The sequence below is a fragment of the Hakea prostrata genome, chromosome 1 (assembly GCF_041222555.1).
Source record: "Hakea prostrata isolate BN-2017 chromosome 1, UWA_Hpros_2, whole genome shotgun sequence".
Taxonomy (NCBI): domain Eukaryota; kingdom Viridiplantae; phylum Streptophyta; class Magnoliopsida; order Proteales; family Proteaceae; genus Hakea; species Hakea prostrata.
This window is the reverse complement of record NC_142600.1, coordinates 29432034-29452382: the sequence shown is the minus strand read 5'-3', so window position 1 is coordinate 29452382 and position 20349 is coordinate 29432034. Positions and strand designations below refer to the sequence as shown.

At 37.8% G+C, this 20349-nt stretch overlaps 1 protein-coding gene across 1 annotated transcript; it reads right to left on the bottom strand.

Annotated features, from left to right (window-relative positions):
* Positions 1–13416, bottom strand: LOC149028674 (putative glutathione peroxidase 5). The gene is made up of 6 exons (XM_089138664.1): positions 13112–13416; positions 12932–13008; positions 12688–12749; positions 11949–12067; positions 1159–1329; positions 1–1067 (listed from the first exon to the last, which is right to left on the bottom strand). The coding sequence occupies exons 1-6, from the start codon at positions 13163–13165 to the stop codon at positions 1035–1037; spliced, it is 516 nt and encodes a 171-aa protein (XP_088994790.1). The 5' UTR covers positions 13166–13416; the 3' UTR covers positions 1–1034.
* Positions 13417–20349: the final 6933 nt, after the last annotated feature.

The following is a 20349-nucleotide window of genomic DNA, read 5'->3' as shown; positions in this document are numbered from 1 at the left end:
AATTAATTAGATCTCGTGATGAATGACGTTTTATTTTTGAGAAAGATAAGTGGGATAGGAGAAGTGAGGAAAAGGCTCATCCTTTGCTATTTGGTTATTAGATTTATCTGTACATAGAAGATTCTTCTATTTCATGCTCTGATAGTTAAGGAATTGGAAATTCTGGATTATTTATTGACCATTAAAATTTTGAATGCGAGTGTTTTTTCGTTCCCCTTTGGTGAATGAGAACTGAGCCCTACCTGGTAACCTTATGTTCTATCATCCACCTTCCAATAACATTTCTCCAGCACCTTTCTATGAAGGATCCCAGTTGTAGCAATTTCCTGTAGAATCCTAGGTAATCTTTAGTTATACTTGACAAACTTTTACCAGTAAAGAACTTCACCATGAATGCCAATAGAATGTCCAACACCAGCTTACTCTTGGAAACTTTGAGGCAGATAATGTTCTTTTTTGGTTCTTCCCTTTTTCAGTAATTCATGAGATGACTAAAGAACTGCAGAATCCTAACTTTTGGGTGTCTTTTTTGTTTCAATGCTTTATCAGTTGTGGTGGAACTAGAGTAGAGAGGGAGGGAGGCATTGCGATCCCATCGCATGCTTGTACATCTCTCGATTCTCAATGATAGTAGAAACTCCAGGATTTTCCCTATATAAACAACAAAATAGTCCCTTGCTCTCTGTTGCTACACCTTTGCTACAACCATTACATTCTTCAAGTATGGGAGCTTTATATGCAAGTACAAAAATTGAACACAGAAAGAGATACAAATTAAGTAACCATTAAATCAACTAGCATGATCTAAAACCTTTAACAAGTGGACAAATCCCTAAAGCATCCATAAGGAACAAAAGCACGCTTGAGGCATCTGTAGGAGCAGAGTACCACTGATCATGGAAACAAACCATTTAATACAGGATAACTCTATCAAAGGTTACTACCACTCATCATGGAAACAAACCATTTAATACAGGATAACTCTATCAAACATTCTAAAACTGGTAAATTCAAACCAACTTAAATATTAAGTTTCATTCCGAGCCCAGTGCTTTCTGGATGTCATTCTGCATCATAGGACCAAAGTGAAGATAAGATGGGAAGAAAAAGCAAACTTATAATCATACACAAGCAAATGTAATGAGAAAGTAGCCCTACCTCAATGGACAATGGAGCAGTTGTAGGTGCATATCGTTTGATCACATGACCCTCTTTATCAACAAGAAACTTGGTGAAGTTCCATTTGATCCTTGACCCAAATATACCTGCAGGGATACTGCCCTTCAGGAATTTGTAGACTGGAGCCGTTTGTGGACCATTAACACGAACCTAACAGAAGAAAGAGAGAGCTGCGAGTTCAATTTTCACATCCATATGAAATTTCTAAATTTTTGAACCTTCTAAATTTGACACATGACATTAATGATAATTTAATCCAGAGAGTTAGCATGAACAGTAACAAGCATGGTGTGTTAACAAATATAACAGTACAGCAAAACCAGGTTTACCTTTGCATTTGCAGAACCTGGAAAAATCAACTGAACTCGAGGCACACATTCCAATTTTGGTTGAGGAATAAGAATATAAAAATACTTCTAGTGCAACAGAATTTCATCTGCCTCATTCAGCCCCCCCCCCCCCCAAAAAAAATTTATCTGCCTCTCTGTTGTTACGAAACCTCTGACAAGAATCAGGGTAATGTCACTTGACAAGACTTAAAGAGAGGTGCATCTGCTGCTTCAACGCAAGGGTTGCTGGAATTGACAGTATCATTAGGAACTCACAAGCATTATTGATCTTAGCAACAGAGTAGGGCCAAAATGATTCACTTCAACTTCCACTATTGGCAGAGTCTCCGTCTGTATCTCCACTGATACTTCCAATAGCATGAGGCCAATCGAAAAGATTAGACGAAGAAATCTCCTCCTAAGTTATGGTGCTTTTTCTTTTGAAATTTCAGATTTCAGATTGTCATTCTGAAAGTGTGATTGCTTTTTCATTCTTTTGCTGAACATGTCAAATTTATCATTTGGCAAGAGTCGGGTGGACTTCATGAGAAGGTTTGCATGTGGCTTACATAACTGGATTTAAGACTGATAGTGGAACTAGAGTGCAAACCAATGGTTAAAGCTGTGAAGCAAAAAGAGTTGAGATTTGGAAGCACAAAATTTTATGTACAGGAAATTTTATGTTCTGCTTAATCAAGAACGCATGCTGATTATCCATCACAAGGGAAGTGGAAGTGTAGCAGACCTTGTAGCCAAGCTTGGACGCACTTCGTCCACTGCAGAACAGGGTTCTTAATCCCCTAATGCTGAAATTGCTAGTGCAATTGTAAATGACAATGCTGGGATGCCCTGCATCTTCTAACTTGACCTTAAATATACTGCTGTAAATTATAATTAAAAATATATATATATTTTTTGGGAGAACAGTAAGATATTCTATCTTGTAGTGATTTAAAAGAAGAGTAGCATTAGCATGCACTCCCGCTACTAATATGGTGATTTGCCTGTTAAATACAAGGTCTCAATCTGATGTCAACCCAAAGGAAGAGTATGAGCAACATTAAATTTCTATTAAGCAGCTTCTTCTGTTCTCAGTTAAAAAAGTGAGATTTAAAATTTAAAAAAAAAAAAAAAAAGTAAAAATACAATTAATAAGCCACAAAAAGCTACAATTTCTGTGGTTAGGCCCAAAATGAAGGTCCATGTCTGTCCCACAGTCCCATTAGCTATTCTACAAATTGCAACATTAAGGATAGACCAAGGGAGCAAAAGAAACAATATTACTGACGTTCAAGATGTACACTATTTCTTTTAGTGACCTTCATGATAAGGTCTACATGGAGCAACTTCCAGGGTATATTGCTCAAGGGGAGAATCAACACCGGGTATGCAAACTACGTAAAGCTATATATGGTTCAAACAATCTCCAAAGGAATAGTTTGAGAAATTTAGTACTACAGTCACTACTCATTTCACCAGTGTTATTCTGATCACTTGATTTTTGTCCATCATCAAGGGGATAAAGTGGTTATCAAGGTTGTGTACGTGGAGTCGCGAATAACATAATTATTTCTGGAAATGACAGGCCGACAGGGTGTTAGGTCCCTAGGATCAGGCTATGTGGAGAAGAGAGAGAGAGAGGGTTAGTGTTGGATAGGGGATTATAAATAGAGGAGAAAATGGGAATATTTTGTGTGAATTTTCTGGCAACAGTGTGCTGCAGGGATGACTGGCACCATTGTAACCAGGTTTATCCTTGCTTATTATTCTCATTTCTTCATTCCAATAGTTAAAATATGATTAGTTTTCCGATTAGATTCACCAGTTCTTATCAACCGGTATCAGAGCGCATTTCAATCCAAGGGAAGGATGATGGAGACCAAATATCTATGTTTTCCAGTAAAGAGAATGTGAATGCATGGTTTATAAAGATTATAATTTTCTGTTGGCAGCATGAGGTTGAGTACAATTATTGATTGGGTGTGGCTATTCAACATTTGGATGAAAAAGCCTTGGAGTGGGTCTAACAGAATAGCTGACCAGTGTTTGATTGGGCGAATTTCAAAGAAACCCTGCAAACTGATTTTGGTGATGGGCAAGCAACATGTCTGAACGTGGTTTGAACAACGAGGGGATAAGCTAGAGGCAAAAGGGGGTTCCAAAAGCAAAGTTGAAACAGTGGTCAGCAAAGAGACGAAGAAAGTACAGGGCGGCAGAGGGATCATATTGGTGAATCTAGATCTGAGTGCAGGAATTGCTCTTCAGTTCGTTAATTTTGCTCCAGTGGTTGAAGAGACTAGAGGAAGAGTCCTTGAACAAAATGATGAGGAGAGGTGCAATATAGAGGAAGAAGAGGAGGAAGACATGAGCAAGGAGTGGCGGAGTCATCTTCGGCCCAAAGAGAACGATGGTTGGGCGGCAAGAACGCCAGTGAAACCACCATGGGTGATGGCGATAGCTATGGACATCTTGGAGCAGAAATCACTTGATTTTCCGGTGTCTCTTGGCCCTTGACTAAGAAAGGAGAAGGGTGTTGCAATCGGCGGCATAAGATGAGAACATTAGGGTTCTTGTTGTGCGTCTTGTTGGGGAAGAAGCAGTCCAAGAATGGGTTTGGCATAAGCTGGTGGCTCAGGTCCAGTTGTTGATCAGTTCATTAAATCCTTGACTCTAGGCCAATCGGTGTATTTGGTCCAAAGTATTAAAAGGGAATGGACCTTACTGGGCCCAATTAAAGCCCAACCACTATAAATGCGAGATCTAGCCCATGAAAGAGAGGCCCATAACTGGGCTCTAAAGGGATTATTAGACCCAGCCCAAATGGAGCCCAGAAAGCTTACAACCCCCATGAAATGTAATATGACGAAGGGCATTTTGGGGAAGTTACTATTCCCCTTTCTTTTACCTCCATTTTCTCAACACATCTGGTGCAACTGAAGGAGGCAGAGACCCAGTGCTCAAACACCCTCAATCAACAACTGACGACAACAAACTCAAGTCATCTAAGGCTGTTGGCGGTGGCGAGGGAATTAGATTCACGAGTTCTTATCACAGGGCTGGCAATAAAGCAATGAAAGCCAAATTACACACTCACTCCCAAACCAAAGACCTGAGGGATCTTCACTATTTTCTTAGGATAGAGGTGGTTCGCAGCAAGAAAGGAATTAGTCTATCTCAATGGAAGTATGTTCTGAATCTTCTAAGTAACACAGGGAATGCTTAGTGCAAAATCAATTGATATTCCATAGATCCCCATAAAAAATTTGGGATTGATGATGGTGATTTGATTGATGATGTTCATCGCTACAGGAGTTTGATTGAGAATTTGAACTACCTTACTGTTACAAGACCAAATATCACCTTTACCATTGGTGTTCTAAGTCGGTTTATGCAGTCTCCTAAAAAGGCTCATTGGGATGCTGCAGTTTGTGTTCTTTGATATCTCAAGGGTGCTATAGGCAAGGGACTAACTTGTTGTCCCAATAGGCATATGGATCTAGTAGCTTCTTCTGATGTAGATTGGGCAGGATTGGCCAGTGACGACGATGTAGTACAAGATATTGCATTTTTTTGGGGGGAGACTTGATCACTTGGTGGAGTAAAACAGACTACTGTTTCCCAAGTCAAGTGCTGAAGTTGAGTAGAGAGCCATGGCCCATACTACCACTGAACTAAGATGGATTAGATCATTACTTCTAGAACTAGGGTCTCCTATAAATTCCCCAATGAAGATGTATTGTGACAACCAAGCTGCTACCTACATTCCTAGTAATCCAGTTTTCCACGAGCGTATCAAACATATAAAGGTGGATTGTCACTTTGTCAAAGATGCAATGATGAAAAAGCTGATAGTGACTCCCTTTCTGTACTCTTCTCGTCAGTTGGTGGACATGTTTACAAGGGTCTATTGATCCTAGTTTCCATATTAATTGAACCAAACAGCATAGAGACTTGTATGGTCCAGTTTGAGGAGAAGTGTTGAAGTCCTACAATATTCAGGACCTCTGGTTCTATCGCCAAATGTGAGGGTAATTCTGTCCTTGCAGTTTAGTTATTAGTTTAGGTTTTATTCATTACAAGTTATTGTATTTCTGCTGTCACTTAGTAAGATCAGACTTGTCTTTCTCTCTGTTTTTCATTTCAATAAAAGGAGTTGCCTGCGATGAGAGGAGAATCAACTCTCCATCGCAGGGCCTCTCTTCTCTCCTTATGACTCTCTTCTTCCTCCCTCTATTCTTCTCAAACTGATTCCCTTTTCTCTGTACTTGAGCTGATTACAGGGTCTTGGATTCAAACACTCACCAAAGAACCAGCCCAACCAATTTTAATTCTCAAAGAGAATATAATGAAGCAAATACTCAATGTTCAATCTGTATTGTTCCCAAACAATGGGGCAGCCTACATATGGCTTTAAATTTGAAGTCCTCCGTGGAGCAGGATACCAACTGAAACTATGACTTAAAGCACAACATAGAACCAGGACTTCTAACTGAAATAGAACTTGGGCACTTGAACTTGTATAGGAAAATAATCCTAGTACCTAATTAGAATTTAAAAGATCTATCTACCCTTAATTTAAATTGGACCAGAAATTAAAATAGTTGGAACCACCTTCAATTAAAAGCATAAAAAATGACTTAGGTAAAACTAATTATGGGGATTCTTAGTACTCAAGTCATGCACCCATGTTTTAGATCCATGAAGTTGGCTGACACAAGGGATACCCATCCAATAAAGGCCCAACCATACACAGAAACCGCAGGTTATTTTCTGACAAATGAAGGCCTCTGAGGTGCTGGATCTGCATCACTAGTTCAGTGAACAAGACACAAGTACTCCAATTGATCTTGTTCTACTTTTAACCCAAGCTTGAATCAACCTTCAAGCTAATGAGTTATTATGCTATATTACTGAGTTCCATACAGAAGTCTGACAATGGGTAGCTTCAGCTAATGAAGTAGATAATCTTCCCCCCCCCCTCCCCCCAAACACACACACACAAAAAAAACACTAATGAAGTATATAAGGCTATAGCTAATTGTAATTGACGATACACGGAGTTCAAACTTCAAACTGGGAGAAATCCCAATAGGTTTCAACCTGGTGCTAATACTGAACCCACACTAGGAAGGACCATTCCAAGGTACTGAAACGAGTAGAACCAAATGTCTATCCAAATCAGTTGCCTGATAATATGGTTATAACCAATATTTTTGACATGGTTGTTCTATAGCTATATGCGGGGCATCACATATGTTGAGGGTGCCCAGCTGCCTACTGCTGATAAAATAGAAGAGATCTCGGATGACACGAGCTGACTTGACAATGGAACTAGTTATCATAATTTCTTCATCAAATGGAAAGGACTTCAAGACAAGAGTAGCATTTGGATCTACTTTGATGATTTCAAATGGCTCAATCCACTTAATATGAGCACAAACCGTTTGTTGAAGTCTGACAATTTCGAGCCATGGAGAGCTAATGTGTACTGAGGACCTTTGCAAGAGGACCAAGAAAGCTGCTGTCTACATGGGCCAAGGACCTTCTAAGGAATGCTTACTTTTATTTCATGTGTTTTAAGAGTTTCTTTCAGGATTTAACAAAATCGTAGTGTTGCTAGAAAGCTTTGTATTTGTATATCCAGCCATTGGATCTTGCAGGAATTTTCAGGCTTATATCCCTTATGCCTTTGGCGTTCTTTTCTATAAGAATTTCTTAGGAATCCTGCAAGATTAGCTTATTCGTTGTTCTCTAAAGATGATTAGTACTCCATCTGGGTTCAAATCCTGTTGAGAGGTCCGCCAAAGATCAGATATTGTTGCAAAAAGAACAAGATATTTCATTTCATCCTTCCAGGAGATCTGAAAATAGAGAAATGGTTTGAATAATTCAAGATTTCGTATTTACAATATAACATCTCAATCCATTCTATTTCATCAGATCTAGGATGTGATATGGTCCCAAACGATGAACCAGATATGGACAGTTCTAGACCAAACTCTCAAGGAAACCCAATCAAACTAATCCTGCAAAAAGTTGGGTGGATGAGGAATCATACATAAATGATCAACCTCTCATATATCTGAAGATGCTATTGGTATGGGGTATTTAGAAATGGTTGAAGTAGTTGACTACATGGATCCTTTCAAAAAAAAAAAAATCAGTAGTGAAGAGAAGAAAACCTTTCCTTTGAGAAGACTCTGAAAGATAGGGAAGAGAACCAGACTGGTGAAGCAGAGGAGACAGCTACATGAGCAACTCAAAACCCTTTTAAAGTACCTCAAAAATGAAAAAGAAAATTCTCTTTTTGTCCTATGAACTTTAGGGTGTATGAAGTCTGATGTGACCCAGATTCAGGGCCACACTGAGGACCAAAACAGGACCTAGAGTGATAACCCAACACCCTACTGAAAGAAAGAAAAAGAGAACCAGACCGATAAAGCAGAGGAGACAGCTACATGAGCAACTCAAAAAAGAAAAGAAAATTCTCTTTTTGTCCTATGAACTTTAGGGTGTATGAAATCCGATGTGAACCAGATTCAGGGCCACACTAAGGGCTGAAACAGGGCCTAGAGTGACAGCCCAACACCCTACTGTCCTACATGAAAACCAGGGTATTTTGGTAATTTTGTATTGTTCTAGCTGAGTCAAATTAGGATTTGTTAGATCCAGTAAGTTAGTAGGACTCCAACCCTACTTTTGTTTTGAAGTTTGGATTTGTTTTGGTCAAGTTATTGAGAGTCCAGTTAGATTAGGGGTCCCAATTAGAGAGGGATTCTCTTAGTTGCGGTCCAATTTCTACAAGGAGTCTAGATCGACTCTTGTTCTGTAATTTGGATTATTCTAGAATGAATTATGACACAGTCCTTCTTAGAATGAGTCTTTACTCCAATCAGAGTCCTAGTTTGAATCACCACCTAAGGTGGAGTCCTAGTGTGAGTTCATTCATGTAATGTTATAAATAAAGCCTTCAGCTTGTAAACAGGGACAGACTTGATTAACGAAAATTTTGAGATTTGAAGGTGAAAGTTGGGAGCAGCGGGTTTCCCTAAGGAGGGGGAACTTGTGACTGCTATAGTATTTTCTGCAAGTTTTCAAGTTCTTCAAGCCGCATTCTCCCTTCAAGTAAGTACAATCAAACCCCACCCAGCCCCTACCTTTCTTCTTCTTCCTTCTCTTTACAGCCCCTCTTTTCCCTTCCCCCCTGCCTGCAGCAACCCTCGCCACCTTCCCCCCCCCCCTTTTCCCACAAACCCCCAGAACCCTAATTCATTAAACCCTGCCCCTACATATCGCAAACCACCCTACCCTTTTCCCAATCCCTGCAGCAGCATCTCCGTACCTCCCAAACCACTATTCCTTCAATCCCTCATCTAATTCCCATGCCTGTTAGGAATCCAGTACCCGTCCCTTCCCCTTACCCCTTCAATCCCAATTACAGCCTTTTCCCTTCCTCAAAACCCTAGGAAATCCTGAACTTCATTTTCTTCACTTAACCCCCCTAGAAACCCGAACCCTCTTTTACTCATAACTTCTAAAACTTTCATCCAAACCCTAATTCCTTATAAGATTACCCTCCCTGACCCATCCATCACCTTCAACCTTAGCCACCCCCTCAAAACGCTATATAATAAGATACCCCCAATCTTCAGCAAACCCTTAATTTCTTAAACCTTAAAACCAGAATTTCATTTCAAGGTAAACCTTACCAAACAAGCAGGCCTATGTAGCCCTACCCTGGTTCTTTTGATTAAGGTTAGAAGCATTTCCCATGAGCACTAAATCCGGTTATGACCAAACCCCATTTCTTCAAACTAATACCATATGAATTTATGTAAACAATAAATTCAAAATAGGAGAGTTTCCACACATGGCAGTGCATGGTGCACAACTAAGTCTGAACCACTTATGGGATGAGAGGCTGTCTACGAAACCTTCTACCTTCAAAATATAGCTTGGGTGTAAGAAATTTGCCACAAAAGGATGAGACAAAGAGAGCCCTATCACTTCACATATATTTGTTAGTTCTTTGCTGGTCAAGTAATTGTGAACCTTTCCATCTTCTGTGATTTTGCAAGAGCGATGTGGCATATTCTTTCTCCTCTCTGGAATTGTTTGGGAATTTCTGCATGCATGCTAGCTCCCCACCAATGAACTAGGCATCTTGTCCCACTGGCAAGAGAGAAAAGCTTCTTTGAAGATCCATCCCACAGTAATGAGTATGTAGGAATTTGAGGGAAGCAGAACAGGGTGACCTAGGACTATCTTACACATTTTGGAGGCTACCAAGCTCTCATATCCAAAGAGCAACAACATCATGTTCTCCAGTTGACAATATATATATATATATATATATATATATATATATATATATATATATATATATATATATATATATATATATATAGAGAGAGAGAGAGAGAGAGAGAGAGAGAGAGAGAGAGAGAGAGAGAGAGAGAGAGAGAGAGAGAAGAGGTCACATCCCACATAGTACACCCCCAACCCCACCCCGAAGAAAATCCTATTCAATAAAGCTCAGTTTCTATGGGTGGTGACAAATAAAAGAACTTCAAAGAGCTTTCCACACGCACACAAATGATGATGTTTAATATTTCTGGCCCTACAGATGTCATGGAGGTGTCATGGAGTAGATTACTGACTGATGTAGGTCCCAAGATGGCAAGACCCATCCCAAATGGAGGACCAAGACCAAGAAGAAGATAACGAATCCACTCGAAATGCCCAGTGGGAATTTTGTAATAAGACCCACTTGGGCTTTTTGTTTTGTGTTTGAGTCAGTAATAATTAGGTCAGGTCTATTAAATGTAATGCACAATAACTAAATAGACATTATCCAATACTTGATACACATTAATCAGTTAATCCTTATCAGGGACCTGGTACACTTGAATTAAATGGTCCTTGGTAGGCTAATACTTATTATAAGAGTTACACTTCAATTCAGTTTTCTAATTGTATACAACAAAGAATTCAATTGCAAGGCCATAAATAACCCCCTATACATGTTATAGATCTTTAGATTTCAGATTAATAATATCGACTATTACAGCGTATGTGTGTTTGCTTAAGAGAGAGTGAGAGATTGCTTCAGCAGTGGCAAGGAACCTCCAGGTGCTCGAGTGATAGAATTCCCAAGTTTTCCAATTGAAGAAGCTCTCAGCTGTGATTGCAGTCTGCCTGGTTCTGTCACCTTCCATATCAATCCACTACAGCGCTCTTTTTCCAAGTAAACTGGCAGCCCAGCAGCTGTTCATTTCCATCTTCCGCCCTTTTTATTTTCAGTTTGATTCCTAACCCCTTCGAGGCCTTCTCTCAACCCCTTTCAGCCTTCCATATTTCCTTTATTCTGTAATTTTTTTCTTTAATTTATGGACTCCCTTAAACACCATAGTTCCAAGTCAGATCTATGCCAAATCATTATTGGCTCAAGCTTGGAGAAACCCTTCCCCCATATTAGGTCTACATACCCCTCAAATTACAGCTCCATCCAATTCCTCTAAATCCACTAACCATAGGAGTCCTACAAGGATTCAAACTCCTAACAATTTAGGGACTCTTGATCCAGCCATCAAAATTCTGGTTTTGAGGCTGATCCCATTGAAGATCAAGGAAATGTGCTGCCTTATTGGGACTCCCTAATCGATACTGCGCCACTAATGAGATGGAAACTTTAACCTTTATCGAAGATATTGGCAGCATGCACATTGATTATATTTGCAATTATCGAAGGTATTGACAGCATGGGACTTCTCACTGAGAAATATTCACCTAATTGCTTGGGATACTATAACTCTTGAATCATCTACAAAAATCTCATTCTCTAGTAGAGTTAGAACTAGGAACTGACTGAACCTGGTAGAACAATATACATACCCAGTCCTAGGGCTTCTTCTCTTCAATAAGTTTTAACTTCTTTTTTTATGACTCTGTTTTCCTGTTGATGTACTATTTTAAATGGACTTTAAACTTTATCCTGTAAGCTTCCTTTACATCCTTGGCAAAAGTAAACAGGATAATCAATTGCAAAAGTATATAATCAATCTAACAGCTAATAGATTCACAGTTATGAGTTATCACATAATAGCTAATGAGATCTTCAGCAACATATCTGATGCCACAGCTCTCTTTTGTGATGCAACACCAATAGAAAAGTTCAGAAGCAAGACAGAGTACATTAAAGAAAGCAATCAAGCTCTCAAACAGAGTGCAATGAGAAATTCAACAATCAATTTTCCCATTAAAGAAAGCAATTAAGCTCTCAAACAGAGTGCAATAAGAAATTCAACAATCAATTTTTTGAATGCAACTGAGATAAATTCATTCATTCTACTCTGTTGACTACACCGTTTACTCAGAATGAACTCAATTATAATTAAAAGATCACCGGTGGTCAAATCCATTTCATACAGCTGACTGTACCTTTTGGAAAACTGGATACTCAGCCTTGTATCTTGTGCAAGCAAATGCCTCTGCATCAATGCTTGACCCAGGCTCTTGATTCAAGAATTGATTGCATGGAAATGCCACTATCTCCAAACCTGAAATCCAACCAGAATAATTACCCTTCAACTTCATAGAGAAATAATAGCTTATAAAAGGGTTATCTATTCTATGGACAACTTAATGAAACAACCCACTACCTAAAAGATATATTCAAAATTTCAAAGATGCAACCAAATTAAAACTTTGAATACAGAGATTCATGATTGCATTAATTCATCCACGCCACTCTATAAAAATTGGATTTTACATAGGCAAAGCTTTTGATGCCAGCCAGAAAGCGTTTCAATTTTTGGAAATTATCGAGCACTAGGGTTGCCAGTCTTAAAAGCACGCTTTGGTGGGTTGCTCCATTTTGACCAAGTAGTTGCATTCAAGTCGTGAAACACCTTGTGCAAAGACGGGTAAGGATGCATACACTATGACCCTGCACTGGTGGACTGGGTACACCCTTTTCATCAAGGGCATGACCTTGAGGTTGTGTTCCAATTTCTAATAGCAGAAACTACGGGAGGAAGATTTTCGTTGGTGCATCACAAATAGAATTTCTGTTTGGGGAAAAATCAAAGAGAAAATGCAATTCAAGGATCACCTTAATTTTCCAGATATTAAGAAGAAAATAACTGGAACAGAGGAGGAAGATCCCAAAAAAAATCACCTTTATCCTTGTATCTATTATAAACCTCTGTCAACTGTGTGTAATTCACTTCCGTAAACCCACTGCACCACGAATGAAAGAGTTAGCAACTAAGAAGGTTTATATCCTAGTTTCAACCCATAATTGAGAAAGCAAGGGGAGTATCACCATATAAACATATAAAAAAAGTACAAAAACGGAAAGAGAAAAGAAGTAAATGAATTGAAAATGGAATTGAGAATAAGAAGTGGAAAAAAAAACATACCATTTGGAAGCAACATTGACAACAAGGAGAACTTTCCCTTTGTAAATGCTAAGATCAACGTCCTTGCCTCTGCTATCCTGTGCCCAAAAATGTGAAGGAAAAACAAAACTCTCAATCGGTGTTCTTCCCTAAACCAGATTGATTTGCACAGAAGCATTGATAATCAGAGTCAGAGTATACCTTGACTGTGAATTCGTGGATGGACTGTTCTGGAACCGATTGAGAAGAACCCATCTGACTGACCGTTCTTATCGTTTTCCTCCTCCTTTTGGGTTTATAAATAAATATCTACAAAGTTTCCTCCCTTGGTATGTACTGTATGGTTAGATGATACTATGTCTCCATCTAACATCCTTGAATTCTATACCCAAAAAAATTCATGGATAAATCCATCCTTCTGTTTTATGAATCGATAGATTTTACCAAAAAAATCTGAAACGGATAGATAATCAAGGGATTTTATTATTATCTTTTTCACGTAAACATAGTGCTGGAACGAAGACCTGGGAATGCTTTTATTTATTAACATAAAAGGGGGGAGAGATTCATAGGAGTGCATATCACGGACTTCATTTTTTTTTTTTTTTTTTTTGGTTAAGTTTGACTTTGAGAAAAAAATTAGGGTTATCTACCTCACTCGGTCACTCCCTAATTACGCGTAATTAACATGCCACCTTACCACAAATCAAAATATCAATGAAATATTTTCATGTCGACAAGTCTTAGCTTATGCTTACTCTCAACTATATTCTCGATAAGGTATTCTCAACTAAACCAACTGTAACTCTGTAAGGTTAATCAAGTTCTTATATTAGAATCATTTTAATTATTATATGGTATGAGTCGGTCATGAAATTCTTGTTTTGAAATTCTTCTTATATTTCATAGTTTTCATCTATACAATTTTAACTGTGACTTCAAAACTGTCCTTGAGTTGTAACTGAAAAGAATCCTTCAAAAGGCACTTGTGGAAGCAAAAGAACACATTTTTATCGAACCATGCTAATAGAAAAAATTATTACTCTCCACATATGGGGAGTTGGTCTACTAGACGATTTCCCTTTTTTTTGGTAAAGACAAATTTCAAACCTCCCCCCCCCCCCTTTCCTCTACAATGAAAAGATAATATTATAGATCACGACGTTTAATATTATAATATAGATTTTTTGATAAAAAATATTAATAAAGATTTTAGAGAAATTGGCGAAGAAAAAGAATACATTTTCATGAATTCATGTTGTTAGAGAGTCACTCTCTGTACATATGAAAGTGGTCTGTTAGACCAAGTTTTCGTTACCCTTAGCCTACGATGAAGAAATAAAATTTCAAGTCATTTTTATAATAAATTATAAAATTCTATTAAATAATCAAAGAGATAAGAGCTTGGGAACATTAGAGAACTTTAAATCCTAGTAAATCATGCAAGAAAAACTAGCCAAACATCTATATAATTCCCCACAATCAAACTCAAAAATTATATTTCTCATTCTATCAAATATGTCAAACAAGGCTTAACTATATCAATTATTGATCTTATATAAGTTAAGAATTTTTCCATTGGTCTCTTTGTTTGATTCCAGGTATTTCAAACATTTGAAAGAAACATTTTCCACTTTTATACGGTAAAGATTAGAAGTTAATAATTAAAAAAAAATTTTAGTATGTTAATAGTTATATAACCCTTACCTTTCATTTTTCCTAGAAGTAATTGTTGGCTAATGGAGAAGATGAGATGAAAAGGGCAAGAAAATCATTTTAGGGTATTAAAGTTAAACTCAAGCTAAACAAAATCCCAACATAAGTAACCAACAGGGGTTGGTCCAAGTGGTAAGCAGCTTGGTCCGCTTAAGCAAGGTTCCGATATTAAAATCTTTTGGATGCAAAAAATCCACATTGGGAGACTCACCCACCACAGCCAGGTGTGCGACCCGGGTCGAACATCGGATTAGTCGAGGCAAAAGCCTTGGAAACCGAGGTTGACAAACCAAAAAAAAATAATAAAAAATTCCCAACATGATAATATATATTTTTTTCTATTTAATTAATGAAAAAGTGGTAGTTGAACAATAAATTATTTGACTTAATGCTCATAGAAATTTTACCATTAAAATTGGTAAGATTAAATCTGAAACATGTATCGTCAAATTTAACTATAAATTTAATAGTAAAATTTATTTCATAGCTGTTCAGCTACATTTATGCCTTAATTTATTTATGCTTAGATCATATATAAATTACAAAACAGAATATTCCGGAAGTATGAGGAATGTTTTAAATTTTATTAAATGGAGCAGGAAGGAATCCGTATACTATATATGAGAGAATGTGTGTGGATAGCATACTCAAAAATTAGTTTTAATTTCAATTAAGGTTTTCTTGAATTATTTATTAATTTATATAATATAATTATCTTTTTCTTGAGTAATAATATAATATAATTATCGTGCCAACTAGTCTCTCCCTTTTGCCGTCATGACTCATGAGTCTCATAACTGTAGAATCCATTAAGTTTGGTGGGACCCACAGTTGTTAAATGCAAAAAAAAGTTATTAGTAGATAGCACTCATAGCAGTACTAATCACGAACTCAACAATGACACGTAGCGATGATTTCCTAGCTGTCACAATCAAATTATATTCGGACTTTCGGAGGTTATTTTCTTCAATAAGTACTTATTTTATGTAAAAGATTTTCTTTGATGAGATTTTTTTTTCTTCCGTTAGAAGAGATTTTTCGTCTTAAACGTTGAATGAGGTTCTCATGGAGAGGGATTTTTATCCGCTCCAGTTTTGACACAGTGCTGTTCTCTCCTGTTGGCTGTTAGATCGTGGACACGTGTTGGATTCTAATCTTATAGCTACCATTATTCTAACTCTTAACCACTTCATCCTTACCTTTTTTTTATCTCCTGTTTCGGGTGTCTGCCGTTTCCCTCTTCACCTCTAGCGACATTGAAGACAGATAGACAACAGCGGTGAACGGCCGGTTTCTGTGGTGGTGTTCTGAGTTTTGTTTTCAAAAGGACCTTGCATGGTGGATGATGGAGATGATTAAAGACTTTCTTTAATACAAGAGAAATCTGCGGAGTTATCAAGCAGTTTGGATTTGGATGCTTTTTCTCAAGATTTAATACCAAAGATTTATGATGCTGTCATTGTGGTGAAGCCATGGATTTAAGAAAAACAACTTCTCACCTTTGCTCCATCTGCTAATTCTGAGTATAAGAGTTATTCCTTTTTGTGCTCTAAGGGTTATTCTCTGATTTTGGTGTATTATTTCTCCTTTTTATCTAGGTTTTTATTTGGTCGTGAGCTCTAGTATTTTATATGTTAAGAGGCTTCTGGATCTAGGACATGCTTTTGTGTTCCACTCGCTTCTATTCTGAAAACAACATGCATTGCTTTAGCCGCCACCGCTTTGTTCTTCAACCGCTTCACTAAGTCTGGCTTGCTGCCTTGGCCATCGAACCCACTGTTCAATCTGCCAAAGGCACATACGGAACAGACGATGACAAAGAAAAAGAGAAAACCCTGAAGAGTATGTGGATTCCAATCGCGACGATGTTATGGGGCTCAGATCCCTCATGAAAGTTAAGATTAAAGCAGGCAAGGTTGACTTGATGATGGTGGTGGGGAGTTCAGTGATGCCGGAGTTGAAGAGGGAGAGTGTAAAATGAAATTGGAGGCATTGGTGCAAGTGGTGAGTCGGAGTGGCCGGAGGTGAAGAGGGAGACCGCAAACACCCGAAACAGGAGAGAGAATGAAGTGGCTAAGACTTAGAATAATGGTAGCCATAAGATTAGAATAAAACACGTGTCCGTGATCTAACGGTCAACAGGAGGGAACAGTACCATGTCAGAATTGGAGCGGATAAAAATCCTCATGGAGAGCGGCTTCCTCTTGCAAAAAATTATTTGATAGACAAATCACATTATCTCCTTTATGTTTGCTTTGTATGGATGATTTGATAATTATTTTTCATATTTTATTCATTGTAATCAGACATCAAACTCTCGGAAAACATATTCATTGAGAATAGATGTAAGTTTTTAGGCTAACGCAAAGCTGTTCTAGTGAAGAACTTGCTCTCTTTTAAATTTTTGTTGATAGATCTTGGGATAATATTTCATACAAAGGAGGTAGAGGGTGCATCATGTGGGATTATAATGATGGCTTTGTTGCGGCTCAAAGCAGATGTGGTCATAGTGCTTCAGCAACCTTAGTTGAACTTGAAGCAATTAGAGATGACATTATTCTGGGCTCGTCCTTAAGAGTGGTTGATTTGCATATTCATTCGGACTGTTTACCTATTATTAATGCTCTCTAGGGTCTCCATTCATCTTTAGATTGGATGTGTCTCAGTTTAGTAGTAGATATTTTGAAGCGTTGTTCTTTCTTTTCTTAGAGTTTCTTTTAGTTATATTCTTAGATTTGGTAATGACTTTGCGATTTCCTTGCTAAGGGTGCTTGCAGGTTATCTCTAGACAGATCCCGGTGGGGTTTACCACCTTTGTTTATTGTGGATTTCTCTAGTTTATATAAGTCTTATGACCTAAACTCTTTCATTTAATTTTATCACTACTTTGTTATTTTGGCAAAAAAAAAAAAAATGTTCTAGTGGTGAAACCAACACCTCTTAGTGAAAAGGTCGTGAGTTCGACTCTTGCAGGATTGGTAGAGTGGTGGAGATCCATACTTCTCAAAAGTCGTGGGTTCGATCCTTGCAGACAGCGTCTCCCCTATGAGAATGTAATCAAGGTGCGCGCAAGCTGACCCCGATAAACCTCAACTACCACACACACACACAAAAAAACTTCATTGAATTGAATTGAAATTTAGAAGCCCTAGAGATATAGAGCTTGCCTGCTCCATTTGGAGTTCTTTGTGTTGAATTATCTGAATGGGTAAGAATGCCACTTTATTTCAAGGCAAGTACCAATCTATTCTTAGATCCATGTAATTTATTTCCAATCTTTTGGGCGATATCCAGTTTTTACCAACAACTACCACAGGTGCTTGCCTGAACCTTCATCAAACAGCTATTTATGATGATGTTTCTATAACAAATGTTTTTATTGTGGTTCATTGGTTGCAAGCTCGAAATTAGAAAGGTGAAGCTGTATAGGTTGGGACATACGTGGCAAATTTGTAGTGGCACAATCTATGATTAGTAGAAAACAATCAACAACTATGATGGAATTAGAGGCTATTAAAGATGCAGTGAAACTTCATACAACATATAGAAAACTAGAGTGAAGAATTTTTTTCCAGATTGTAAATTTGTTGTTCTTGCCTTGAACGAGCTGTCCAGTTCAATAGTTGGACTTGTAGCAATTTATTAGATGAAATTCTCCAGTCAGTTATTGGTTTTGAGTGTTGTAAATTATTTTATTTCGTCAATAGGGTAAATAACAGGTTAGCTAATTGTCTTGCAAGAGAAGCTCACAAATTCTCTTATTTGTGTTTGGTGGCAATCCCTTTTATTGTAAACTTTCCTAACACAGCCTCAAGATTATTGATCTTAGAGAGTTTAATATAAATCTATTTTTATTCAAAAAAAATAAAGAAATAAAGAAATAAAAAGAAAGAAAGAAAAGATGGTTTGCTTTAACTGATTGAAGAGTTGAAATTGACAGGGCTTGCACCTAGTGCGGTGGGAATATTAACTACATGGTTGGCTTTAGATGAATGAAGAGTTGAAATTGACATAGGGCTTGCACCTATAAGTGTGTTGTGGATATTAAGTACATCTCCTTATCTGTTTCCATTCTTTGGAATGAAAATTTGTTTGCCAAAACCTCTAAGGGGTGGCTTAGTTGACAAAGGATCAATGCTTCCATGTACGAGATCAGAGTTTGAATCTCTTTGAGACCAGGTGTGAAGCCTTTGCTTGTATTAATTATATTAAAACTCCCTTGAGGATATAGTTAAGGTGTGTGCAAGTTGGCCCGAATGAACCTCAGATCCCAAAAAAAAATTCATTTACCAAGAAAAAATTAATTGAGTTAAGGGTGATGCATGCTATAATAAATATCTTTCTGGATATTTTCTGTTTTATGAAGATTATAATTTAACTTAACTAAATAAATAAAAAATATAAGATTTCTCACATTTTTTTTCTTCTTTTTTTGTAAAGATTAATGGGACAGTCCACAATGTAGCTGTCACAACTTTCATGGATTCATCTATCCTTCAATGGAAGTATTGACTATTATTCTCCACAATATGTTAATAAGAGTTATAGGACATTAAAACAAATGATGAATCAAGTAATTTCCTTTGTGTTTCTTTTTTTAATAATTTCTCCTAAGCAACTAAGCAAGTAAATGTAACTCTAAGGTTTAAAGTAATGGCATCAAGTGTCAAATTGGATATGTGATTTTAAGAAATATATCGTCTTATATTGAGTACTATATCGCACTAGGCAGTTCATTTTATTATAATCCATTACATGATCTTGTAAAAGAAAAGAGAGACATATCAATATGTATCATATCAGCTATACCTAATATGGATATGTATCGACTACTATCATATCATATAGGGATACTTCATGTTGTGTCTAGACCTTCTTTGAGAGCCAGATAGTTGGATAACCTCTTGGAGACTTCTCCAACCGAATACAAATAGGTAAGATGCCTGCACTCACAAAGAAAACAAGAACGGGCCGGCCTAGTCTTGGCTGGGGAATCGCCTCCGATGCCCAAATTAGTCTAAGCAACAATTGAAGACCTTGAGAGGGTTCTCAAGGTGTAGAGACTAAAAGTAAGATGAATCTCGTACCTTTCTCCTTGTAGGATGAAGGTTTATATAGAGGATATTTGGAGGCGGCATCTCCTTGAATTTCGCCTATTCAGTTGAAGAGTGGGCGAAAGATCTTAGGAAGCATATTCCCTTCTTTGGTGGGCCTAATAGGCCGTTATTCACTTATCCACTTCCCCAAGTCTCGGAGTGGATATGGTGGGTAGTTATCTTTAACTAACCCTTTTGACTTGGTCGTCCTCAACGTCACTCTTGGTCTTAGTATTGAAGGTCTTCTTACTTTTCAAACTCATCTCAAGCATGACTCCCGAGGGGATAATGCGCACCTGCCCGAGTGGGTGTGTGTCCCCCCCCCCCGAGGGACTCTTCGAGTCTCCCGTGGGGGTTCCACCATTCATCTCAAGGGTATAACACACTTCACCCGAATGGGGTGTGTTTACTCCCGAGGGGACCCCTCGGGCTATATATTCTCCACAACACTTCAAAACATTAAGTTCAATCAGTCGAAACCTTCTCGGCAAAAGGTCTCTCTAGTTCAAGGTTGATGCCGTGAATGATAACCTTTACCAATGTTGCCTATCCCTCCAGGTGTCCGAAATAGGCTTTTGAAGCCATTAAATATTGCTAGAAAGAAGTATAAGATTGGTTAGGTGTCCG